This window comes from Aplidium turbinatum, chromosome 16 (genome assembly GCF_918807975.1).
Source record: "Aplidium turbinatum chromosome 16, kaAplTurb1.1, whole genome shotgun sequence".
NCBI lineage: Eukaryota > Metazoa > Chordata > Ascidiacea > Aplousobranchia > Polyclinidae > Aplidium > Aplidium turbinatum.
In genome coordinates this window covers 19928726-19950662 of record NC_137487.1, presented here as the reverse complement: position 1 = coordinate 19950662, position 21937 = coordinate 19928726, and the positions used below count along the sequence as shown (strand labels likewise).

At 41.3% G+C, this 21937-nt stretch overlaps 2 protein-coding genes across 2 annotated transcripts; one reads left to right on the top strand and one right to left on the bottom strand.

Moving 5' to 3' along the window:
- The first annotated feature begins 6845 nt into the window (after nucleotides 1–6845).
- Nucleotides 6846–12334, top strand: LOC145785451 (uncharacterized). Its single transcript, XM_082597105.1, has 5 exons — nucleotides 6846–6943; nucleotides 7850–8741; nucleotides 8930–9026; nucleotides 9802–9859; nucleotides 11385–12334. The coding sequence occupies exons 2-5, from the start codon at nucleotides 8605–8607 to the stop codon at nucleotides 12065–12067; spliced, it is 975 nt and encodes a 324-aa protein (XP_082453231.1). The 5' UTR covers nucleotides 6846–6943; nucleotides 7850–8604; the 3' UTR covers nucleotides 12068–12334.
- Nucleotides 12335–14178: 1844 nt separating this feature from the next.
- On the bottom strand, nucleotides 14179–21649 carry LOC145785450 (uncharacterized). The gene is made up of 12 exons (XM_082597104.1): nucleotides 21514–21649; nucleotides 20692–20790; nucleotides 19325–20212; nucleotides 18922–19037; nucleotides 18472–18625; nucleotides 17659–18217; nucleotides 16982–17091; nucleotides 16545–16711; nucleotides 16202–16317; nucleotides 15781–15932; nucleotides 15128–15435; nucleotides 14179–14376 (listed from the first exon to the last, which is right to left on the bottom strand). The coding sequence occupies exons 1-11, from the start codon at nucleotides 21608–21610 to the stop codon at nucleotides 15137–15139; spliced, it is 2757 nt and encodes a 918-aa protein (XP_082453230.1). The 5' UTR covers nucleotides 21611–21649; the 3' UTR covers nucleotides 14179–14376; nucleotides 15128–15136.
- Between the last annotated feature and the right edge of the window lie 288 nt (nucleotides 21650–21937).

Genomic DNA, 21937 nt, shown 5'->3' with positions numbered 1-21937 from the left:
ACTTTTGCACTTTAGTATTCCAAGTTTAACCTCATTTGTTTCTCTTTGGAGGCAAACCACCTGAAACTCCTCCCCTGACAACCTTTTTCCATCAAAATGGAAACAGTAATATTTTCCTTCTTTCAACAGCAACTTTATTGTATGCTTTTCGTTGTTTCCAGCTCTTATAACACTACGCCACACGCCAGACTGTGATGGAGTAGGGAGAGTAACCCCTTCTTCATTCAGAGTGGAGCACACACCCGATGCTTTGTACATGGACAAAGAATGGCGAACCACCATTTTTGTTGCTGACAATGTTGACGATCTCATCTTCTTTTCAAACCCATCTTCTTCTGATATTGTGCTCTCGGAATAACTGGAGGCCCTGTCACTTTCAGAATCGCCATCTTTGCTGGACTCATGATATGCAATCCAAAACAACAAGTTAAGCACCCCCAACTCCAAAACCCAATACCGGTAACTAAAAAACTAACCCGATAACTAGGCTAACTTGAATTCAATTGCATGATAAATTGCATGATATAGGCCCATTAAATAGACTAGGCTACACTTTCAAGATTTTATGTACAGTACAACAAGCTGCTAATAATTAATAGATCAAATGATTTCAATTATTCTTTTAAATTATTAGCAACTTCCAATGCTATTAAAAACTCTTGTCTGGTCTAGCTTTATAGGCTATCAGTTCAGATATAAAGCACTAGTGCCCTCTAGTGACAAAAATATATCTAAATAAAGTAACAATAAACCTCCTCAACATTCAAAATAAGCTTATTGACAAAAAAATTTACCGAAATTGCTTAAGAATTCTTGAAGTTGCACTAATTAAAAATTTTCCGCTAGAGGCGCTGTTGCGAAAAATAATGACAAAAAGGGTAAAATCTCAGAACCCCCTTGACTTTTTTCGACAATTTTTTTTTGAAAATCTGCACCATACTGTGGGCCACCTTTTTAGTATGGTAAGGAGTCTGTAACAAGTTTAAACAATGTATGAGGAGTAAAAAAGGAGAAAAATGTACTTAGGTGACGTCAGAAATATCAATTGGTGGGGGAGGTTTTTGAAAAATTTTCAAAAAAAAATTTCACATTCTTGGTACACATAAAAAAGTTCATCGTTTCCCATAGCAGGCAAAAAAAATTTTTTTTAGTCATCACCCTACTGCACACCCCAATTTTTAAGAAAGAGTTCAGTAACGGCAGCAGTAAATTCGGGACCCCCATCTGTAGATATTTCCTCAGGAACACCAAACGTGGCAAAGTACGAGCGCAAAAGTTGAGTCAAAGCAGCTGCTCCTGCGGCACTCGATCCTGATGGCGTGGCAAATACATCCGACCACCCCGAGAATCTGTCCCCAATGACCAAAAAGTGACGGCCCCCATAGTCAAAATAATCTGCAAAAATTTTCTCAAATGGTGTAGCTGGGGGATCACATGGCGTCGGGGGAGGAGCTGCTTGAGATGGAGCATTACGATTACATGATGTACACGAATCACGAATAGCATGGATATCATTAGTCATACCGGGCCAAAATACTATGGCACGTGCCCGGCGTTCCATGGCAGACACACCTTGATGACCAGCATGCAACGTTGAGAGTACTCTAGGCCTAAGCGATGGTGGTACAACAATACGATCATGATATAGAATAACGTCGTCTTCAACAAAGAACCCGTCACGAGACTCACGATAGGGGAGATATGGGCGAATGTCGCCGGTGTTGGGAAAGGTGAATCCCGTTTCAATAGCTACCATTAACTTGCTAAGGTTTGGATCGGCGGCTGTTTCCCGAACGATTTCAGACCATTGCAAGCAAAAGGTATGGGCGGCATCTGCCTGTATGGTAGTAACCAGCGCCATTTCTGCAACATTATTTTCTGCACACGACGCTACAGCAATGAGATCGCATGATACTGGATGACGTGAGGCAGCATCGGCTGCGCAGTTGGTTGTGCCGGGTAAGTGTGCGATATCAAAGCGCCACATTAGTGTACGCTGTTTTAAACGAAACAGGCGAGTGTTAGTGATTTCGTCCAACGTACGGTCTCCGAATATTTTTACCAATGGCTTATGATCCGTTACGATAACCAAATTATCACAGCCTTGCGTAAAATACTTTGTCTGTTCTAGGCCCCACGCAACTGCTAGGGCTTCGCCTTCTATGGGGGCATAACGTCGTTCGGCCGATGAGAGGAATCGGGATCCTGCAAGAGTCACTTTCCAACCTGATGAGCAGCAGTCCGGTATAGTGGAAGCACACACGCAATGTTTTTGGAGAAGGAAATATCCGATGCCTTTATTAGACCAGTCAGGGCGCAAACATGTTCGACGGCAGGGGTCAAAGATTTCTACCCCATGGCGAATAGCGTCAACAATTGCCGATTTGGAGGCGGCAAATGCGGAATCCAGCTCCTGAGACCATTCGAACTTATGCTTTGGGCTAAGGAACGGCTTGAACGGTGCCATTAGGTCACGCAGTTGAGCATAGTTTCCTACTTGGTTGATTAATCCGAACCAACTGCGTATGTCTGTGATATTATTCGGGACTGGAAATTCTTGGATGGCGAGCAAGTATTTAGGGAGGGGCTCGACCATTGCTTCTGAGATACGGAATCCAGCAAAATCTACGGTGCGTTGGGCAAATTGAAACTTGTCAGGGTTAAGGACAATGTCCGCCCGTCCCACTAAAGTGAGGAATTCTATGGTTCGCCACCAATGTTCTTCCAGTTCGCTATCATAGAACACTGTGTCGTCGACACAGCGTTCTTTGCGCACAAAATCAGTTAATATGGTATTGAAACGGCGATTGTAGCCATCCCCAGAGGATAGGAATCCTTGCGGTGCCCTAGTGTAGCGCCATCTTCCAAAGGGAGTGATGAAAGTTGTGAGGTGCCGATCAGAAGGACGCAGTGGAACACTGTGATAGCCGTTCCATGCGTCAGTCACCGATTTCCAAGTGTTTCTGGGGACACGACGGGATAGCTGGAATGGAGCTTCAGAGGCGAAGGTTTCTCTCTGGCAGAATTTGTTTAAGGGGGAAAGGTCGACAGTACGGCGTGGTGAGCCATCATTTTTGCGTGTGATAACCATACGATGACACCATGTGGTGGGTTCGCCGTGGGGGACTTTTTCAAGGATTCCCAGAGCCTCGTCGCGGAGGAGATCAGCGTGTACTTTTTCTTGCCAATGCAAGGGGATAGACGCTGGTGTATGAACAGCCACTGGTTTCGCGTTGGGGTCAACATGTATTTCTATGGGAGGACCAGCCATACAATGTAGCGCGCGGTGCGGGCAAGTGTTGAAAGTGGATGCGGCGTACCTCTGGAGTAGCCAGTTTGCCATCTTGTCATTGTTTTCAGGTGTGCACGGGAACGGAAGCTTGGTTGGGGGAGCTGGAACTGCACCACGTTGAGGGCAAGTGCACGACTCCAGTTGCTTGCTGGGTAACGTGCAGCCACCGTTAACAAGTCTGACGACGTTGATTTCTGGTTCGATAAGATTGTGCGCCATTTCTTGCTTGATCTGATGTTCCCCTAGAGTTGGGAACTTCGGGGATAGGGCACCTAAATGCAATAGTGTGTCATGAGATAAGTATAACTTGTCAACGTCTTGACTGATGTAAATCATGCTCCGACATTCAACATTGCAGCCGTGCGCTGTACCCCGAATGATGGCACGAAATGCTCCTGTAATGGAAATAGTAGAGCGATTTGCAGCTATTAGGTTTGGTGCGGGTACAAGGGTCTCTTGTCCGAAGCCGGATTGCGCAAAGTTCTTCAGTGACCATACATTTATTTGGGCACCAGTATCTGCGATTGCTGTTGCTTGTGCTATCACGCTAGTGTGCCATGATGACATGAGTCATCCATAGATATGTCTACCCGAACTGTGGGATGTTCTCGCATGCGGGATGGTGTCCAATGCCCTTTTTGGAATGTGTAGTGAGGACCACGAATTGTTGAGCACATTGGGTCTCGGGCTACGATGTCAGTTTGTGTTGAGGCAAATGTGCCTATTTGAGGTACAGTAGGTGCTGCACAGAGTGCTTCGACTGATCCATCTTTAGGAGGAGCGCCCCATTTGTTTTTATGACGAGATGACCGAAAGCATTCGAGACAAAGTGAATAAGGCGTAGTGTTCCAACCTCTGGGGCCTTCTCTGTAACGATTGAATAATCTATTGCATTTAGGGCAGTGAGTTTGTTTTGACCAATTGGGAGAGGAGGGTGCTGCCTGGATGTGTCCACGGTCTCTTGGAATAGGGCTTTGGCTTTTCTTGCGTTTGAAAGTCGACACTGCCGAAACGTCATGAGATGGTACCGCATTGCGAGCCATTTCTTTATTCTCGACAAGGGCGATGATATCGTTAATGGGAATCGACAATACTTTGTCCATTCCCATCATGTCGCGACGAATCTCATTGTCAGCAATTCCACTGAGTAGTGTGTCTCGGATCATGTGATCTGTATAACTGACTGTCAGGCCGCAAGAACATGTAGTAGTGAATGCACATATATCCGCTTTTCCTCGAGCACGAGCTGCAAAAGCGCGAAATTTTTCATCGCGCATTTGGTGCATAGCCATAAACTCTGTCCGTAACACCCCTGTGGCGACAGGTATAACGGCCAGTTGTCGCATTGCAAGCAAAAGGTCATCTACAGGTTTACTCACTGTTTCAGCGTCAGCTTGGAGAAGGCTGTCCCCTAGGGCTTGGCCGGTACATTGGAATAACTGGGCTGAAGCTGCTTCATCAGAAATTCTGCAACCTTCTTTGAAAGCCTTCCATCTTCTGGTGAACACGTTCCATTCTTCCGGAGAAACTCCAATGTCTACAGTAGGTCGAATAAGCTTCGGACCAAGGTTTTCGGGCGCTGGAACGTTGCGCGTCGTAGCAGCATGACTGTACGTGTGACTTTGCAGCACCACACAAGCAACCGCTTCGGGCACGTCGGCTGTTTCAAAATTACAGTTGGGAAAGGCGCATGTTATCACCACCATTCCACAAATTTCTTTAGATTAACCTTATCCTATTGCGATTCGATCATGAACAAAGACGGTTATTTTTCTTAAATGTATTAACAAAAGAAAAATGATCGAATCGCAATTTCTGCAACAAAATACACAACGTAAGATTGTTAAACTCAACACCAGAACTAGAACAAAAGAAGTTTTAGTTTTAGTTTTAGGAATGTTTTAGCAGAAAATGTACACCAATAATCTTTTTGACTTTTGTATGGATCCAGTTTCATTTCCCTTTTCACATAACACTGACACATTTGATGTGAAAGGGCTTCCTTTCTGGGATATGAAATAAGGAAACCTGGATAATGGGTACACCTTGACGTTGGACGTTGGTGTCCAAGCTTTTCACTAAGTTACCCAGAATGTGAACCTCAACTATTTGTGTTTTCTTAAAAGCTCTTAATGTGATTAACCTTAACATTTTGTAAAACCAAATAGTTTTAAAGTTTCATGTTTTATTTAAGAGACTAACATAAAGACCAAGATAGATTCCCTCAGCAAGAGATGTGAATTTTCATATTTTCACCAAAATTTTGAATCTTGTTATTTTTGCATCTCTAAAAAACAATACCATTGATAGGTGTAAGTAATCAGTAATCTCCTCATCAAGAAATTTCGATCAAAAAAAAAAAATTTGAAATCCAAGTTATCCATTTTGAGTTATAGACATTTGAAATGTTGTCACGCATGACTGCACATAAAAAAGTGAGATAACTTTGGCCGCAATTTTCAAGGTTTAAAGGTCAAACTTCATGATTACTACTTATAAATCTCATTCAGCACATTTACTTATAAATGTGACCTTGCAAAATATTAGAAAAAAATGTTGACAGGTTTGCAAGTTACAAGAGTTTGAGTAATTAAGAAATGTTATATGCAAAAAATACTATGCAAAATTCAATGAAAACACTAGAAATTTCAAATTGCGATAACTTTGCCAATACTGGTCCGAACCCAAATATCTAAGATCCCACTCTGTAGTGATCTATGTATATATTATAGCCTACATCAAACTGAGTATTGATAAGTTCAGTTATGGTATCAAGCTGTACTGCTATGGGTGCTTCTTCCAGTTTAACTCACTTGTTATTAGATTCCCATGTTTATGCTTTGTGATTCATTTGCTTTGTCATTTTGTTATTGTTCAGTGGTTCATTTCTTTTGCCTTGGTACTATGCATGTCCTATGCCATGCTCAGTACTGTATTATTCTAATGCCAATGATAAACTTGCAGCAAGTATGGATATGATGCTTATAACTTTGAAGCCGTAATCATTTATTGACAAAATTTAGAATATTATGTTTTTCAGTTCTTTTGCTTGTCGCCCTCTTATGAACATGATATCAGTTAATATCACTTATGACAATAGTTTAAATAGATTCTACATGAACAGACCTTTCATATGATACCTTGCTTAAAAAAATTCGTTTAACTAGATTTAAGTTATTCGACTTCAAACTTCTGTTACGCTTGACTGATTTCAAAAAGTTGATGATTTTGTTGCCATATTTGACCTTTGACCTCCAAAATAAATAAATAAAAGTTTAGCTTAACATGAAGATCAATCAATAATCTGTCTATAGAACTTGGTTTCAAGTCTTATTTTCCCACCTACGGTAAGCAAAGTTATGACTGTTTCAATGTCACTGGCGTCAAAATCAATACATGTCATGGTTGAATGAGCACAAAAAGTGTTGTTTTTTTAAATGCTATAACTCCGCGACCTCTATTCCGATTTTGCTAAAACAAACTTTATTTTGCTCAGAATTACATAGTTTTTCTTTTCAGCTTAATTTTAGCCAAATCCGAGACTTTGGGTTAACATTTTGCTTTTTTTTGGTTGAATTGACATGGAATGACCCGTAAGCAAATAATGCCAAAACGTGCGCGACTGCGCGCAAGAAGTTATGGGATTGTGAGGTATGAAAAATTTGAACAGGTTGTTATTTTTCTACTTCAATGTGACCTTAGTTACTACTTTCTAAAAGTCTACATCTTTGCTTCTTCAGAAAATCCGCAGCAAACGCCTTTTTTTACATGTTTAGTATTGGCCACAGTATCGGCCAAATTTTGCCGATACCGATACTCAAAAAATGGCCGATATCACCGATGCCGATACCGATATATCAGTACATCTCTATTCATAAGTATAGCCACTGACATTAAAATTGCATTATTGCTTAGCCTACAAAAAGTGTTCAAAAGTCTTGATACTGGATCCAGGGGTCTGCTACTATTCGGTGAGTCCGATTCGGTGAGTCCGATTCGGTGAGTCTGATTCGGTGAGTTCCTAACTTCTAACCCCTAACTTCTAACCCTAAAACGGCAATGATAATTAGGCTACGGTAGCCGATAATTTAAAAAAAAAATTTAAAAAATCCCCCGTTAAGGGATCGGACTCACCAAATCGGACTAACCGAATCGAACTCGCCGAATCGGACTCACCGAAACGGGCCATTCCGTGGATCCAGGAACATTCTATTTGTCTTAGTTTGTATTATGTCTTAGAACTTAGATGCATTGCTGATAAGAGAATATGATGTGGTTAGCCTAGCCAATTAGCCTACTGCACAACTGTACTGGTAGGTTACCGTACCAGTTATATGCCATGGGTGCTTTTTGCTACAATTGACTATCTAACAAATAACGCGTTAAAATATTTTTTAAAAAGTTTGTAATTTGCGGTGCAGTGTCAAAGTTCCAGATAAATTGCGGTGCGCGGATAGATGAGTCAGTTGCGGTGCGGTGCGCGGATAAAGATTTTGGGTTTGCTGCATCTCTATTGTCCATGTTGTTGCTTGAATCTTGATTGTTGATCAATTTCAGATGGAAAGAAGATTCATAGATCATGCTCAGTGTGTCACTGAAGATTTGGTTTATAAAATCTAATGCTGTTGTTTACAATGAATTTTATTTTCGACACATTTTAATAATTACAAGATTGATTCAATTTTTATTTGTGCATGATTGTATGGAGTACCGTACTGCATATGCTTAAAGCGACTGGTGAACCGAGAATCAAGTGAAGAATTGAGAAGGCGTGGCATCCTCCAAGTATCAAAGATTGTACACAATGTTCAGTGGAGGCAACTCCATTGTTATGGCCACATGCAAAGAATAGATAAGGACTTCTGGCCTAAGAAGGTTCAGTCACTGGAAGTAGAAGAGCGTAATCCATGTGGATTGTAGACGGCCAAAGGTGGTGTGATAATGTACAGAGCGACCTCTGAAAAGGGAACCTTGTCCCTGTCAATGTTCAAAACAGGAGTGCGTGGAATGCCTCCATCAAGCCGGATCGAAATTTGCTGACATTTAACCCAGGCGAAAACAAAGGATGTAAAATTGTGCACTAACTAACTATCATAATAAAATCAATCAAAATACAAAACTCTTCGTCTTGTTGGGCGTTATTGATTGTTTGATTAATGAAATTGGAAATTGGTGAAAATAATGTGCAAATTCTATAAAAATTAATCCATCTGTTTTCTAAAAATAATTAAAGTTAATGGTTTGTGTATTATTCACTATCTTTGTAGGGTATACTTCAAGATTTGTTGTTGTGCTAGAATATATAATATAAAATGGCATCAAACATCACCGAAAAATTTAAATGTCCAGTATGCATTGAACCTTTGAAGATCCCCATTTATATGCTCTCGTGTGAGCATTTCTGCCACAAATATCTTGTTAGATTCTGTCAGAACAATCAGGATAAAAGGTAAGAATGAGATTTAAAAAAAGTTGTTTAGCCTACTTATGTAGTTTGTTTCTATTGCAATACAGAAGAGCTATCTTTAATCTTTTTTTAATTTTTCAAGTCATCATCAATCTCCCAGTAACTTGGAACAAGTATAAATATACTGAATGTCCTAACACAAAACTTTAATCTTACTTCCATCACTGCAGATGTCCTTGTAGAAGACCCATTGCGTTTCCTAGGAGCGGATTGGATGGAATTTCCCGAAACATCACTTTAGAAAGCGTCATTGACAGATTGGGAAAGGTAAAGCTTGTATATATATATATCATATATAAAAATTATCAATTAGTATGTTGCGTTTGGCCTGATAACGAATCGAAAATATTGATTAGTGTTTTGAAATGTAATGTAGTACATTCAAATAATGTATCATACTAGGTATATATCGCATTTTTGAGTCAATGTTTGAAATTTTTTCTCACTTTTTATTCTTATGAGTTCAATTGATCTAACATTTGAGTTGTAGACATTTTTACCATACTGGAGTTTTAGGGCAACTGTTTTTAGCGATTGCTTTTCGTCGAAAGCACATTAGCAAGAGAGATAGGCAGTGAAGGATAAACTGTTAACATTCATGTCTAGTAGTTGTCTACTTATGTTTGTTAACATGATTCCTATTTTGTTTTGATTAACTTCTAAAGTATCATTAGTCCACGACCACGAGTAGTTTTCTCACCAACAATCCAACATATAAATTAAAAAACTTAGGCATTGATCCTAAAATAGGTCACTAAGCTTGACAATTTTTATGCTTCCTTCAGATAAGTTTCAGTTCACTTTAGTTTGTTTTTATGTCTGACTATCACAGCAAAAGTCATTACTTTCTGAAACCACTACAGCCTGTCTCACCCTGAAAGGGGGATCATCAGAAGATCCTTATTCAATTAGATTCTATCTAAATAAGGACCTTCTGATGATCCCCCATCTTAATTGAAACAGGCTGTAGAGGTTTAAGAAAGTACAGTAGTAATTATATTTGATCTAAAGTTTTAAAATTAAACAACCGATTTATTTTCAGGTAAAAGTTATTTCACAAACACAGAAAATAGAGGTTTTGACTCCTTCAGTAAACCGAGGTAAGAAATACAAACACTTGTTCTGTTTTGAGTGCTGTGGTTCTGTATTTAACTGGACTTTCAGTTTAATTTTCGTTTTGGGCAATACGTTCCTCTTACACAATATGAAAACAAATGTATATCAAGTATAATGCATTGCATTGTATACATTTGGTGTGGTGTGGCAAGACTCCCCGGTGCGTCATTGTAAGTTTTTAAGTACACTTCACAACGATATCATTTTGTAATTATATTTGAAACTAAATCAAATGAAAAAGTTGAGGTTATTCTATTGTCATCAAATTCATTAGTTAAAAAGTGCTGAAATTTAGTCATGACATTTTTCTCGCTGTTACTTTTCACTACAAAACAGCGGAAACTTCAGATAGTTGTGTTGTTGTAATTGTTTTCGCACAAAGTCAATGCATCGGATTTCATTGTATCCAGGATTATACCCTGTGTTTGTCTGTAGGTTTAATTTAAGTGGACGGAAAAGTAATCCCTGTAGTTACTTTTAGACATGTTGATTGTCGATGTCAAGAGTAAGTCCCATGCTTTTGAGTGGTGTCCAGTGTCCACCTGCCATTCATTCGAGCTTCGTACAAAGTTTGTCTCCACTTAGCCATGCTGCGGCATCCAATTACAAAATCAGCATTGTGGCATTCTCATGACACCCCAGCATACTTGAAATTTATTTGGCAGGCCGTCATTTAATCCACTAGGTGCCGCTGAATGGAGAGCAGTCCTTTCAATGAGTTCCTCACACGCACACCCCGAGAATCGAACCAGTGCTGCTTGATCTTTGGCTTTCCACAGTCGGAATGGCCCGTTTCGGCGAGTCCGATTCGGCGAGTGCCCTATTCGGCGAGAGCCCTTTTCGGCGAGTTCCCTATTCGGCGATTTTTTGAATTTTTTTTTAAATTATCGGCTACCGTAGCCTAATTATCATTGCCGTTTTAGGGTTGGGGTTAGAGGTTAGGGTTGGAGTTAGGGGGTTAAGGGTTAGTATGTTAAGGGTTAGGGGGGTTAAGGGTTGGGGGGGTTAAAGGTTAGGGGGTTAAGGGTTAGGAGGTTAAGGGTTAGGAGGTTAAGGGTTAGGGGATTAAGGGTTAGGGGGTTATTTGAACGTTTAGCGACGTTAAAACGATGTAAAAGCGGCAATGATAATTAGGCTACGGTACCCGATAATTTAAAAAAAAATTCGAAAAATCGCCGAATAGGGAACTCGCCGAAAAGGGCTCTCGCCGAATAGTAGCAGACCCTTCCACAGTATGTGCACAAAGTCGGGCGCTTAACAAATTGAGCGATCGAGACAGACTATCAGTGTGTTGCAAAAGTAGAAAAAATCCTTTGTGTGTTGCACTAAACGATTTAAAAACTAGACACAATACGGCGCACGAGAGTCAAGCGAAATAAATTTTAACATCTACCGCCACCTATCGAGAAATTGCGAAAGTACCCGAACTCCTGATAAACGCGGTTTGAAAACATGACATGAATGTACAAATGAAATCCGGGAGTGTATTCAAAATTAATTTTTCAACAGATTCAGCATTGACCGAGCAACAAAATAACTTCCAAAAAGCGGTGGAAACCATGCAAATAATCATCAACCATGTCGAAGGATGGGACAAATTACAGCCAAGCATCGACCAAGCGAAATGCTTGTTGAGTTTGGAAAAGATTCCAGAAGCTGAAATTGTTTGTGTTTCGATTGCATCTATTGTTGATGCAAATCAATCGTCACGCTTGACCGATCAATCACGTGACGTTTATGATGAGAATATTAAGAAATTAGTTTTGAAATTCGTGAATGTGAAAGAATGCGATTGCGCAATCTCATTGGCTCGTTGTAGATTTCAATTTGTAAAGAATCACTATGACGGGGAAAGCAGGTTAGATAAGCTTGAACGTGTTGGTTGGTTGATGACGCAAATATCCGAAGAATTATTAAAACAAACTAAACAAGAACAAGTTATAGAGCACTCTTCATTCATGGAAGAAATTCTTGATTCAATGCAAAGCATAAAGTTGATGCCACAAACATTGTTGATTAGAAAATTAAATGTAAAATCATCACTTGGTTTCTGGTGCATCCAGGCAGCTGATTCGTACGAAATCAGTAACAAACAAGAATTGAATTATATGAATGAAGACGGCATTCCATGTAGGGGCAAGTCGATATCGTGTATTTGGACATTGCCACCATCATTTTGGATCTTTCCTTGAAAACACCAACCAACTAATTAAAGCAAAAACCGCTTTCACAAAAGCTATTGAAACTAAAAACACCTCCAGTGATTGGTCGAGTGAGGATCAGAAATCGCCAAGTGTTTGTATAAAAAAATATTTGCAAAACCAGCATTGATGTTTTATGGAAGGTCGCCGAAAGCTTTGTTTGATAAATTATGAGAAATATATCTGTTCTTGAACAAGCATCATCGATTTTGGGTTATGTGTTCTGGTTATTGTGACCTATTGTAATAAAATTGTTGTAAATAAGCCCTCTCACTGTACAGACTTAACTTGAACAGTTGTGCATCCCTGCACTGGAGACTAGAATAATAAAGAAAGCAAACAATAAATGCCATTTTTTCGGAATGCAAGTTCGCCATGAATTACGTAGGCGATATAAATCATTTCGAAAAATACCTCCCGGGCCACTTAGAATCTTCCCGCCGGCCATGGGTTGGACACCCCTGGTTTAAGATGTTGGCTTGCAGCTTTTGATTTTAATATTATGTAGCCTAATCATGTGTTCAGAATAGAATTTTATGCGTGTGATAACGCCGGAGTTTGCTTTATTTGCAAAAATAGGAGTCGGAGGCCAAAAACCTGACTTCGCACACCGCGCTCTGGTCGGCAGTTGCTTCGGTCATGTGGAGGAATTGAAACAATCATAGGCTACATATTCGTTCGCCCCGTTAACTTAGTGGTAACGCGCCCGAATCAAGAGACGCTGGTTCGACTCTCTGAGTGTGCGCCTGAGCAACGCATTTCAGAACCGCTCTCCATTCAGCGGCACCCAGTAGATGGAATAGTTCTCCAGTAGCCTAACAATATTTTAACAATCGGAAAACTTCAGTCAGTGAATCTCGGTAACCGGTCCTGCGTCAAAAGTCCACTAATTAAAATTAGATGCTTTTATATCTTGACTTTACGTTAATCAGGGTTTAAAGTGTCGAAATTCTCTTTTTTTCAAACACTCATGAAACGTTATTTAACATGTAATACAATGTCATTAAAACGTTGCTATAGAATTATAATCTTATTTTTTGGAGAGGGGCAAGATAAAATTTGAGGAGCTCCTCCGTGGCTATATTCCCGCTATAAAAATCTATTTTTTAAATTATTTAACCATGACCTAACCAAGAAATCCCCTTCACCAGAAGTAAACGTTCAGTCTATTTTGACTGGAGGGATTCTGTTTTATCATAAATTAAGTAAGATAGGTGGTGTCTGATTGGTCAGCGATGCTATAAATCGTAGGTTGCTGCAAGCCATCAGATAGAATTGAACGGATCCGGAGACACAGAAATCCTCCGTAAGAGGTTGACAAACAGGTGCAAATTACCACGGATGAGATAAAATCAAAACCTCTGAGGATAATTAATGTATGTCACTGAGCGTTTGATAAAGATGGGCTGGCCATGTCCACCGGATGCCGAACCATCGCATCCCTAAACAACTGCTCTACGGAGAACTGACTAACGGCAAACGTCATGTAGGTGGTCAAAGAAAACGCTTTAAGGACACTTTAAAAGCTTTCATGAAAGAATTCGCCATCGACGTAGATTCGTGGGAAGACTTAGCCGCAGAACGACCAACATGGCGCAGTCTTATTTATAAAGGCGCAGAATCAGCTGAGAAACACCGCACGCTATCTGCTGTCAGAAAACGAGAACATCGCAAGGCCCGATCCTCAAACAACCCTGGCCCTAGCCAACCATCCTTCCAATGTCCATCCTGCAGCAGAAGTTTCACCGCACAGATAGGCCTCACCAGCCATCTCCGCACTCATGTAGCCTACACTGACCAAAGTCAACACTAAAAAAGCAGCTTGATCTCAGTCTCATTGGCCATCTTCGGAAACGAAGGGCGAACATCATCATCAATCCTATATAAGAGGGCGTTTGATACCATTATCCCTACAGGTCAAGCACCGATGGTTCCACTCTCGTAGTGCGGATGAGCAACAAAGTTCTACTATAACTCTCTATTTCCTATAACGTGGTGAATGGGAGCAAGATGGCATTATCAGAATCATCGCTATCTATGTTCGTGCTTTTCCAGTGTTGGCACATTCCTTTCCCTGCTCGGTATTTCAGCACACATTCTAGGAAAACAAGTTTATTTGGCACAAAGATTCGCCAGCACGCTGAGAAATGGTCCACCTGCAGACCAAAAACAACAATCTTGATGTTACTAGACAAATCTGAAAGCAATCGCAAATATAAAACGTTAATAGGAAGGAATAGATGATGGAAGGCAGCTGCAACGATGGATGGAAGATGAATATGAGGTAGCTCCGGTCGTATCTGAGGAAAAATAGTTTGATTTAATGGATTGCCTGCGATAGAACTTTGTGTGAACAGAAGCACCACTTCAACATCACGATACATCGCTGGAAAAGCGCGTTTTCATAATGTAGCATCAACATTATTGTATTCTGTTTCGATCTTCCGAGTCTGATCACGACAGTGATGATTACTAGGCATCAACACAATAAAGTGGACACAGTGTTCACTTCACACATGAGACGTTCATCAGACAGCACATATTGTTAGCTGCACAGTGCACAACAAACAATGATGCATTCGGTTGCGTCTCTATGCGGCTGCATTGACCCTGTCTGCTTTGTAAAGCGCTGAATAGCAACGCATTCTGCGATGGACACATTGGTAGGCTATATAAAAACACACTTTATGGTTAAAAATTGAATGAGACTGTTTACCAGGCACTTAGTTAAATAAAATGATATACGTTCTTCTGGTGCAAACTAAGCTGAACTATCACAAGATGATAAGGTGATAATCTGCTTTTATTCCAACGTTTCGTCAATCAGACACGACTGACTTCTTCAGGGAGCTGGTCTTCTACCTGGTCTAGCTCCCTGTAGAAGTCAGCCGTGTCTGATTGACGAAACGTCGGAATAAAAGCAGATTGTCACTTTATACATCTTGTGATGGTTTAGCTTTATTTGCACGGTCAGTAGAACGTATAGTCGTATATCATATTATTTAACACATTATGGATATTACTAAATACTATGTATGAAACATTGCCCACCTGCTTCAGCTATACATCCGATTCCTTTGCGAGAGATCCCACCCCGGCTTGGTAGGAACTTACTCGGGGGGGTACTGGCGGTGGATAAGAAGGAAAGCGTTGGGGTGCGGAGGGTTTGTATGATTGGGCGGTGCCTTGTGGGCGAGGGGAGGATTGTGGGGGAAGGGTCTTCTTGCAGGCCATCAGCCAACGCATGACTCTAGCGTTCTTTTCAATGATACTGATGGATGGGGCGTTGGCCAAGCTGGTAGCTGAAGGATCCACATCCATGGGATCGTCTGGACCATCCCGGACGTAAGCCGACGCTCCTGGATGACAACGCGCATCAGTGACGAAATAATGCATTGATGGATTAAAGAGGAAACCAGACCAATTACAACTCAGCATTCATACACCAGCTCTCGGTGACGCTATTTACGTACTCACAAAAGTTTCATCAATACTTAACTTTATAGTCTCATTGTGTAACAGAAGACAAAGTTATAAATTTGAAAGATACGATTCACCCCAGATAAGGTTAAAATCTAACCAAATCTCATCACGACCAATAATAATAGTAACAACGCTTTTATTTGCGCCCATTGCGATAACATACATAAGCACTAAGCAGCCGACACAACAAGCTGATACCATTAAGACCCATCAGAACCCACCTGCAAATGAGAAATCCGACTCGGAGCTCACATGCGCAGTGGTGAAGAGTGTGTCACGTGACGAGGGAAGAGGAGAGGCGAGTTCGTTCATCCCCATGGTGGAGAAGAACCTGTCGAGCTCGTTCTGGAAGACGCTCGCGTCCGACTTTACCCTGAACCATTGTGACGTCATTACGAACAATATTCAATGAGAGATTGAGTTTCGTGTTTTAGCAGCATGATCGTTGTTTACTCACAATCACAAATGTAGATACAAACGACCTGTTTTAGCCTGCTGCTGCTGGTTCGCTGTGAAAAACCGCTACTACCAGAGCGAAACCGCTGTATCAGGTTAAACAGGTCGTTTGTGTCTACGCTTGTGAAATAACAATGAGTTGATGGCGTGCAACTCTTGTAGTGAACATCTGTGCAAGTCGGTTACCTTTGTCGATTTCGTTTCAGTGACGAGTTTCTCGATGACGTAGGTGTGCGTTTCAGTGACGAGTAAGGAGTCGATGACGTAGACCTTGAGCTGTGAGGTGGCGTCATTCGAGCGGCCTAAAACAACATCAATTATACCGATGCATTGTAACAATATGACGTCAAAGACGCAACAGCGCGCTTTGAACGACGACAAATGATGAAGTCACAAAAGCCTCAGTGACTTAACAAAAGTGAATCAATCAGGTGTAGAGATTGCAACAACATTTTCGCTCTCAGTTCCAACTCAAGTGTTGCTGAAAGGAACACAAACGAAACTGATTTTTAAAACTTGCACCACCCACCTGTTTGGTCGGAGACAATGTAGGTGACACTGGGGTGTTGTTGTGGCGTTTGGGGCTTCCTCGATGGTTGTTGCCAGGGTAGGGGCAGGTTGGCTTCAGGGGGGCTTTATGATGGGCTGCCCCCTCTCGTTTTCCCCGTCTAGGTTTCAAGTCCGACGCGGTGAGCGCTGTAAGAGCATAGTCGATAAACAGATACAGCTCTCTGAGAGACCCTTCAAATGTCATGACGTCATTTTCCTTACATTCTTTATACACAACACCCTGAACACACTTGCGGTATATAAATAGATAACTTTGAATAATCCTCTCTAGTTTGAACAAACAAAATTTATTCTATATCATGAAATAAAAGCGATGAAACGTACCAACCGCAATACAAGCGTTGGCGTGAAAATATTATAATCACTTAGGATAGAACAAGTTTGTAAGGAACTAACCTGTCAATGGCTTGTTGACGTCCCCTGATGCAGAGCTGGAAGTGTTTTGTGACTTCATGGTGTTGACGTGATCCTCGCGACTCGTGCTCCGGCTGAGCGAGCCACTGTGCCTGCAATGACGTCACAATGGGGGATTTTGAAACACTTACTGTCAGTAAATTGTCAATTGCATAATTCTTACGAGACGGTTTCTATGACATTGAAAATGAACACTACAGAAACATTCAACGTTTTATAGGCAGAGAAAACTTTTTCTCGAACCGTAGAAAATTTCATTATCAGATCACCGCTTCAATGCGTGATGGAAATCTACAGATAAATCTGCATCAGGCATTGCAGAGTGCAAAAAACAGTGTTGCAGAACGCGTTTTGTGTTTTGAAAATGATAATGAAATTTTCTACGGTTCGAGAAAAAGTTTTCTCTGCCTATAAAACGTTGAATGGTAGTTTAATTAATTATTTCTGAAAGTTCCTTGGTTTCATATTAACAGAAACATTTATCTTCAACTAAACTTTCTAACATTTTCAAGAAAGTTTATAAGTTTTTCCAACAAAGTTTTGATTTAACGTACTAATAATACTGTACAGTGTGCAGTCTGTACACTGTACTATTACATATACTTCTTACACATTATTCTGTACAGTCACTGTACAGACTTGTTAGCGTTCAAACTCACTTCTTTGTGTAGTCTGGAGCGACTTCCTTCCTTGAGCGTGGGGCCAGCATGGGTGAGTTAGGAATTCCCGCATTTACTTTATGACTTGGGGCAAGGTCGATTCGGTTCAGCGGCTGTGAAGTGACGTCATTCGCTTTCGACCAATTGCGTTGCTTGTCGGCTTGGTTGTTACGGCGTCCGAGCGACTCCGGCGACGAATGTTGTGAACCTTTCCAACGCTCCGAAGACTCTTGTGACGTCATGCTGACGTCATTCGCCCCGAAGCTAAATCCTTCGTCGGCTGTCGGGGTTTTGGACCGTGAACTATCACGGGACTTGGGTCTCGAAGGGACTTCCCCTTCTTTCACCCAGTGCCGCAAGCCATTGACATCCGGGACGGTGGAAACTCTCTTATCCCGACTGGAGGTCGGAGCCACCAGAGTCTTGCAGTCCATGCTGGCATCGGGAGACATGCTGCTGTATGCCGTGTCCATGTCATCATCTTCCAAAGGATTAAGGATCTCCTCCAGTGCTTCTGTGATGTTCATCTTCGTTGCTATTGGTCGGCTTACAGCAGATTCTGTGAGAGAAATTGACACCAAAGATCAACATAATCAAATACAACACCGAAACCTGCAGATAAAATCTTAAATTGGTGCTGAGGTTATGAAATGTTGTTCCAATTCAGACGACGTTGAAGCCGAACGGCAAATCGCATACTGCGCCGTCACGTAAAAATATGCATTTGATAATGTTTGTACAAGTTATTCAATGGATTGCAAAGCATTGTGCATCAACGACACACTACAATGGAAGCAATATGACGTAACAAACCTTCGTGCAACGATGCTCGATTTGCATTCCTCTTCGCATCGCCCGTGGAAGGGGTAGGCCGAATCCATGACTTGCGCGGTTGGGCCTGGGGAAGGCTACTTAGCGGGGTTGCTTCCGGGGGTGATTGGGTTACCAGGGGAGCTGAAGGGTTTCCCTGAATGACAAGGAGGTTTAAGGCAAAATTGCAAGCAAAATAATTTCAATAACGTGTGTAGTTAAGAAGTTGAAAAATTCATATTTTTATTTTGCTTGTTTTACAACCAAATAATGAACCAAATGTTTTAAAATCCAAGATTTGGAGGAATCAAAATAAGAGGAACTGTCTGGCGGAAACATCTCAAAGAAAGCAAAGAACCAAAACGAAACACATCGCCAGCAAGAGATACAGAATCGAAGTATTTGTTTATTCTTTTATCAACTTTCCGCTTGAAGCATTAATATCACACGTACCTGTGCTAAGTAGAAGTTGTTGTCCATTAAATTGGCAAAATCTAATGACCTACGCTTCAATCTTTGTGAAGACATTAGTCGCTCACTGGCACTACCTAACGGAGGGTCTGCCCGACCTACAAAAACAACACAACGATCGATTAGATGAGATACATTCGTACGGTGCGTTACAAACGTGGCCGGTTTTGCACGCTAGCAGAGGTTTTCAACCAATGACACCGGTTCAGACACCGAAGTTAACAGCGTGGAATTGTTTTTTTTGATCTTGACTCAAGTTGCTCATCTCCAGTACCGCTTGGTCATTAAAGGGGGTTGGCGTTAAAACTAGAAACCTTTAAAAGGTATCAGGCATCTTTTGATTAACCTTAGAATTGTGTCCAAAATATACAAACACCAGAATTACCTGCAGGAGTGCTTTCATCTTTGCCTGGTTTTATTCGCATGAAATCCCGGTTTCCGTTCCGCTTCGTTGCATTTCTGTCCTTGTGGGAGGATTCGAACATACTTCTCGTCACTTTGTTCTCGATCACAGACAGAGGTCGACCACTCTGGCGAGGCGATCCCCCCACCTTCGCTGTACGAAGCTTCACCAGATTTGATGGCTCGACTTTGTCGCGATTTTCGTCGTTGGGTCGTTGAGCGTCAGACGTTTTGACGCGTTGATGCGTCAGGGAAAAATCGCATCTTCCAGAATTTGGTGATTCAATTTTTTTTAGATTCTGCCTCGCTTGCTTCAGCTTCGTTCGGGGGCTCAACCATGCCCCCTCTCGATCCGTGGAGGAGATCAGTTCCTTTTGGGGGATTGCCTTGGTCGAACGAAGCTGGTTCGCTCCGACACTGGACGAACGAAACCGGCTTGATTTCGTCGCTACCGATCGCGACTGCCGCGACTTGCTGACGTCAGTACAGGCATCATCATTTCCTTTTGCTGACGTCACAACCTTAAGACCTTCCTTGGCTTTGTTTAGATAACTGGAAATTCCTTTCCTTGACCTCTCGCCTTTAGGAGATTGAACTCTACTCCGATTGTCACAAGAGCCAGTCTTAGTAGAGACATTCTGGCCGATTTTATGTTTGGCCGGTCCGGAGTTAGATTGCTTCTTCTCTCCTCTAGCTTTGGCATCAAAGTTCGGTACGTTAATCTTGTGGCGTAACGTCTCTGGATCTTTGCCTCTGCTCGTCCTGACGTCATCGCGCACGTCATTGGGGCCAATAGACGCAGGTGAATTGGCCGTCACCTTCCTCGTAGAACGAGCCCCAGCATTGTCAGGCAGGGAACCAGGAGAGGATTCTGTGAAACAACGAGTTATGAGAAGGCCGGTCGCGTATCACTAATCGACAAGTATCTTTCATGCAAGCAAAGCCATGTAACACCAGATGGGACATTAGGAAATGGCAAGTGGGTAAAACTAAGCTACAGTACAGTCATACTGTCTGTGGTACAACAAAGTGAACTCTCTACCCAAAAACATTACATTACGGGATGCGCAGCTCTGTTGTTCCGGCAACAACAGAAGGGAAAATTATTAATTTACTTTTTTTTGTTCCACCTTGCTACAGGCTCCTTGCTTTCAACAAAACCTTTAATTGCCTAAACACCAACTTTACTACTCTTATAAACTTATAAAAAGTATAAACTTATAAAAAGTATAACAGTTTGTAAATCAGATAAAACAGATAACTCTTCTGGTGTGGCGGAAAGCGGATGTCGTTTCGCATCACCATGTTCTAAAATCTCCATTTCTACCAAAGCTCTAAAAGTATAGTTACCTGGAGTTACTTTAAGTTGTCGAGCTTTGGCACTCTTCACATACTTCAGCTTGTCGGCTTCTAGTCTCTCAGCAGCAGATTTCCGTCGACTGTCCGAACCTGGATTACAAATTGTCAAATCATGACGATGAAGAGCCTACTGAGGTTGATACAAAGAATTGGCCATTCTGGTGGCGATTAACAAGACCCAGGCAGCTGTCAGCAATGCCAGACCAAGTCCTAGCCAGAAGTTGCCACTTTTGCCTGTTTGCAACGTTGTTAGATGTTAAAAACAAGCTTAAAAAGCTTATCGATGCAGATCGACTTCACTAACTCAGTACAACTACATAATAAAGAAGTTTATCAAAAGATTATTTCTCAATGGATACCTGCTGAATAGTAAATACATTCCTTTTGGAGAAACCAAACTTGTAAATACATTGAGCATTTGTACATTCAACTTCATGGGCTTACAAAGGCTTATGACCTACCTACAGTAGGCTGTTGAATATGTACACTGTATATACAGTAGTTTGCTTTCGATTTAGAGAAACATAATTTTTTAGATTGCAATTCGTTGCCAAGCTAAACAATGCATATGGTTGAACTAACAATGCACTCAACTGCAATATTACGAATTTCCATTTATTGCTTTCACCTTACATCTTAGCATATTGCGATTGCACAGCAAACATACATCATGGTATCACAAAGAAATCTACAGTTGATTATGATTACACGGCATCCATTTAATTCAAAGAAGACACACCTAAGAGTAACATTATCCTTCCGTCATTAAACGAAAGCTGTTCTTTCATAAACTTTTCCTTTCACCGGACTTACTTGGAGTGGATGTAGTTGTTGAACGGAAGTACTCCGTCCCTTTGCCGAGGTTTCTTATTGTTCGGTTGCTTGGTTCGACTGTTGTCGTCATAATCATAAACGCATTATTTAACACAAATAAAAATAATCTACAGCATAATCTGAAAAAATAGTGCAAAAATTTTAACATAAACTCTAAAAATAACAGTCGAAAAGCAGGAAACCACAACCCGCACTACTTCTAGTTCTTGACCGATAGTAACAAGTGTTGCTCTGTGGACGCTTGGTAAGGTTGGTTGACTTTCAGTTTGTTTTTATTTCTGACCATCACAATGAAAAACAATAATGCTAAACATAGCAGAAGTCTACAAAAAGGTAGAAGCGACAAAACGCGGACGTTATAACGTGCACGACCTGTTCTGGTTGGGTGCTGTCTCAGTCAATG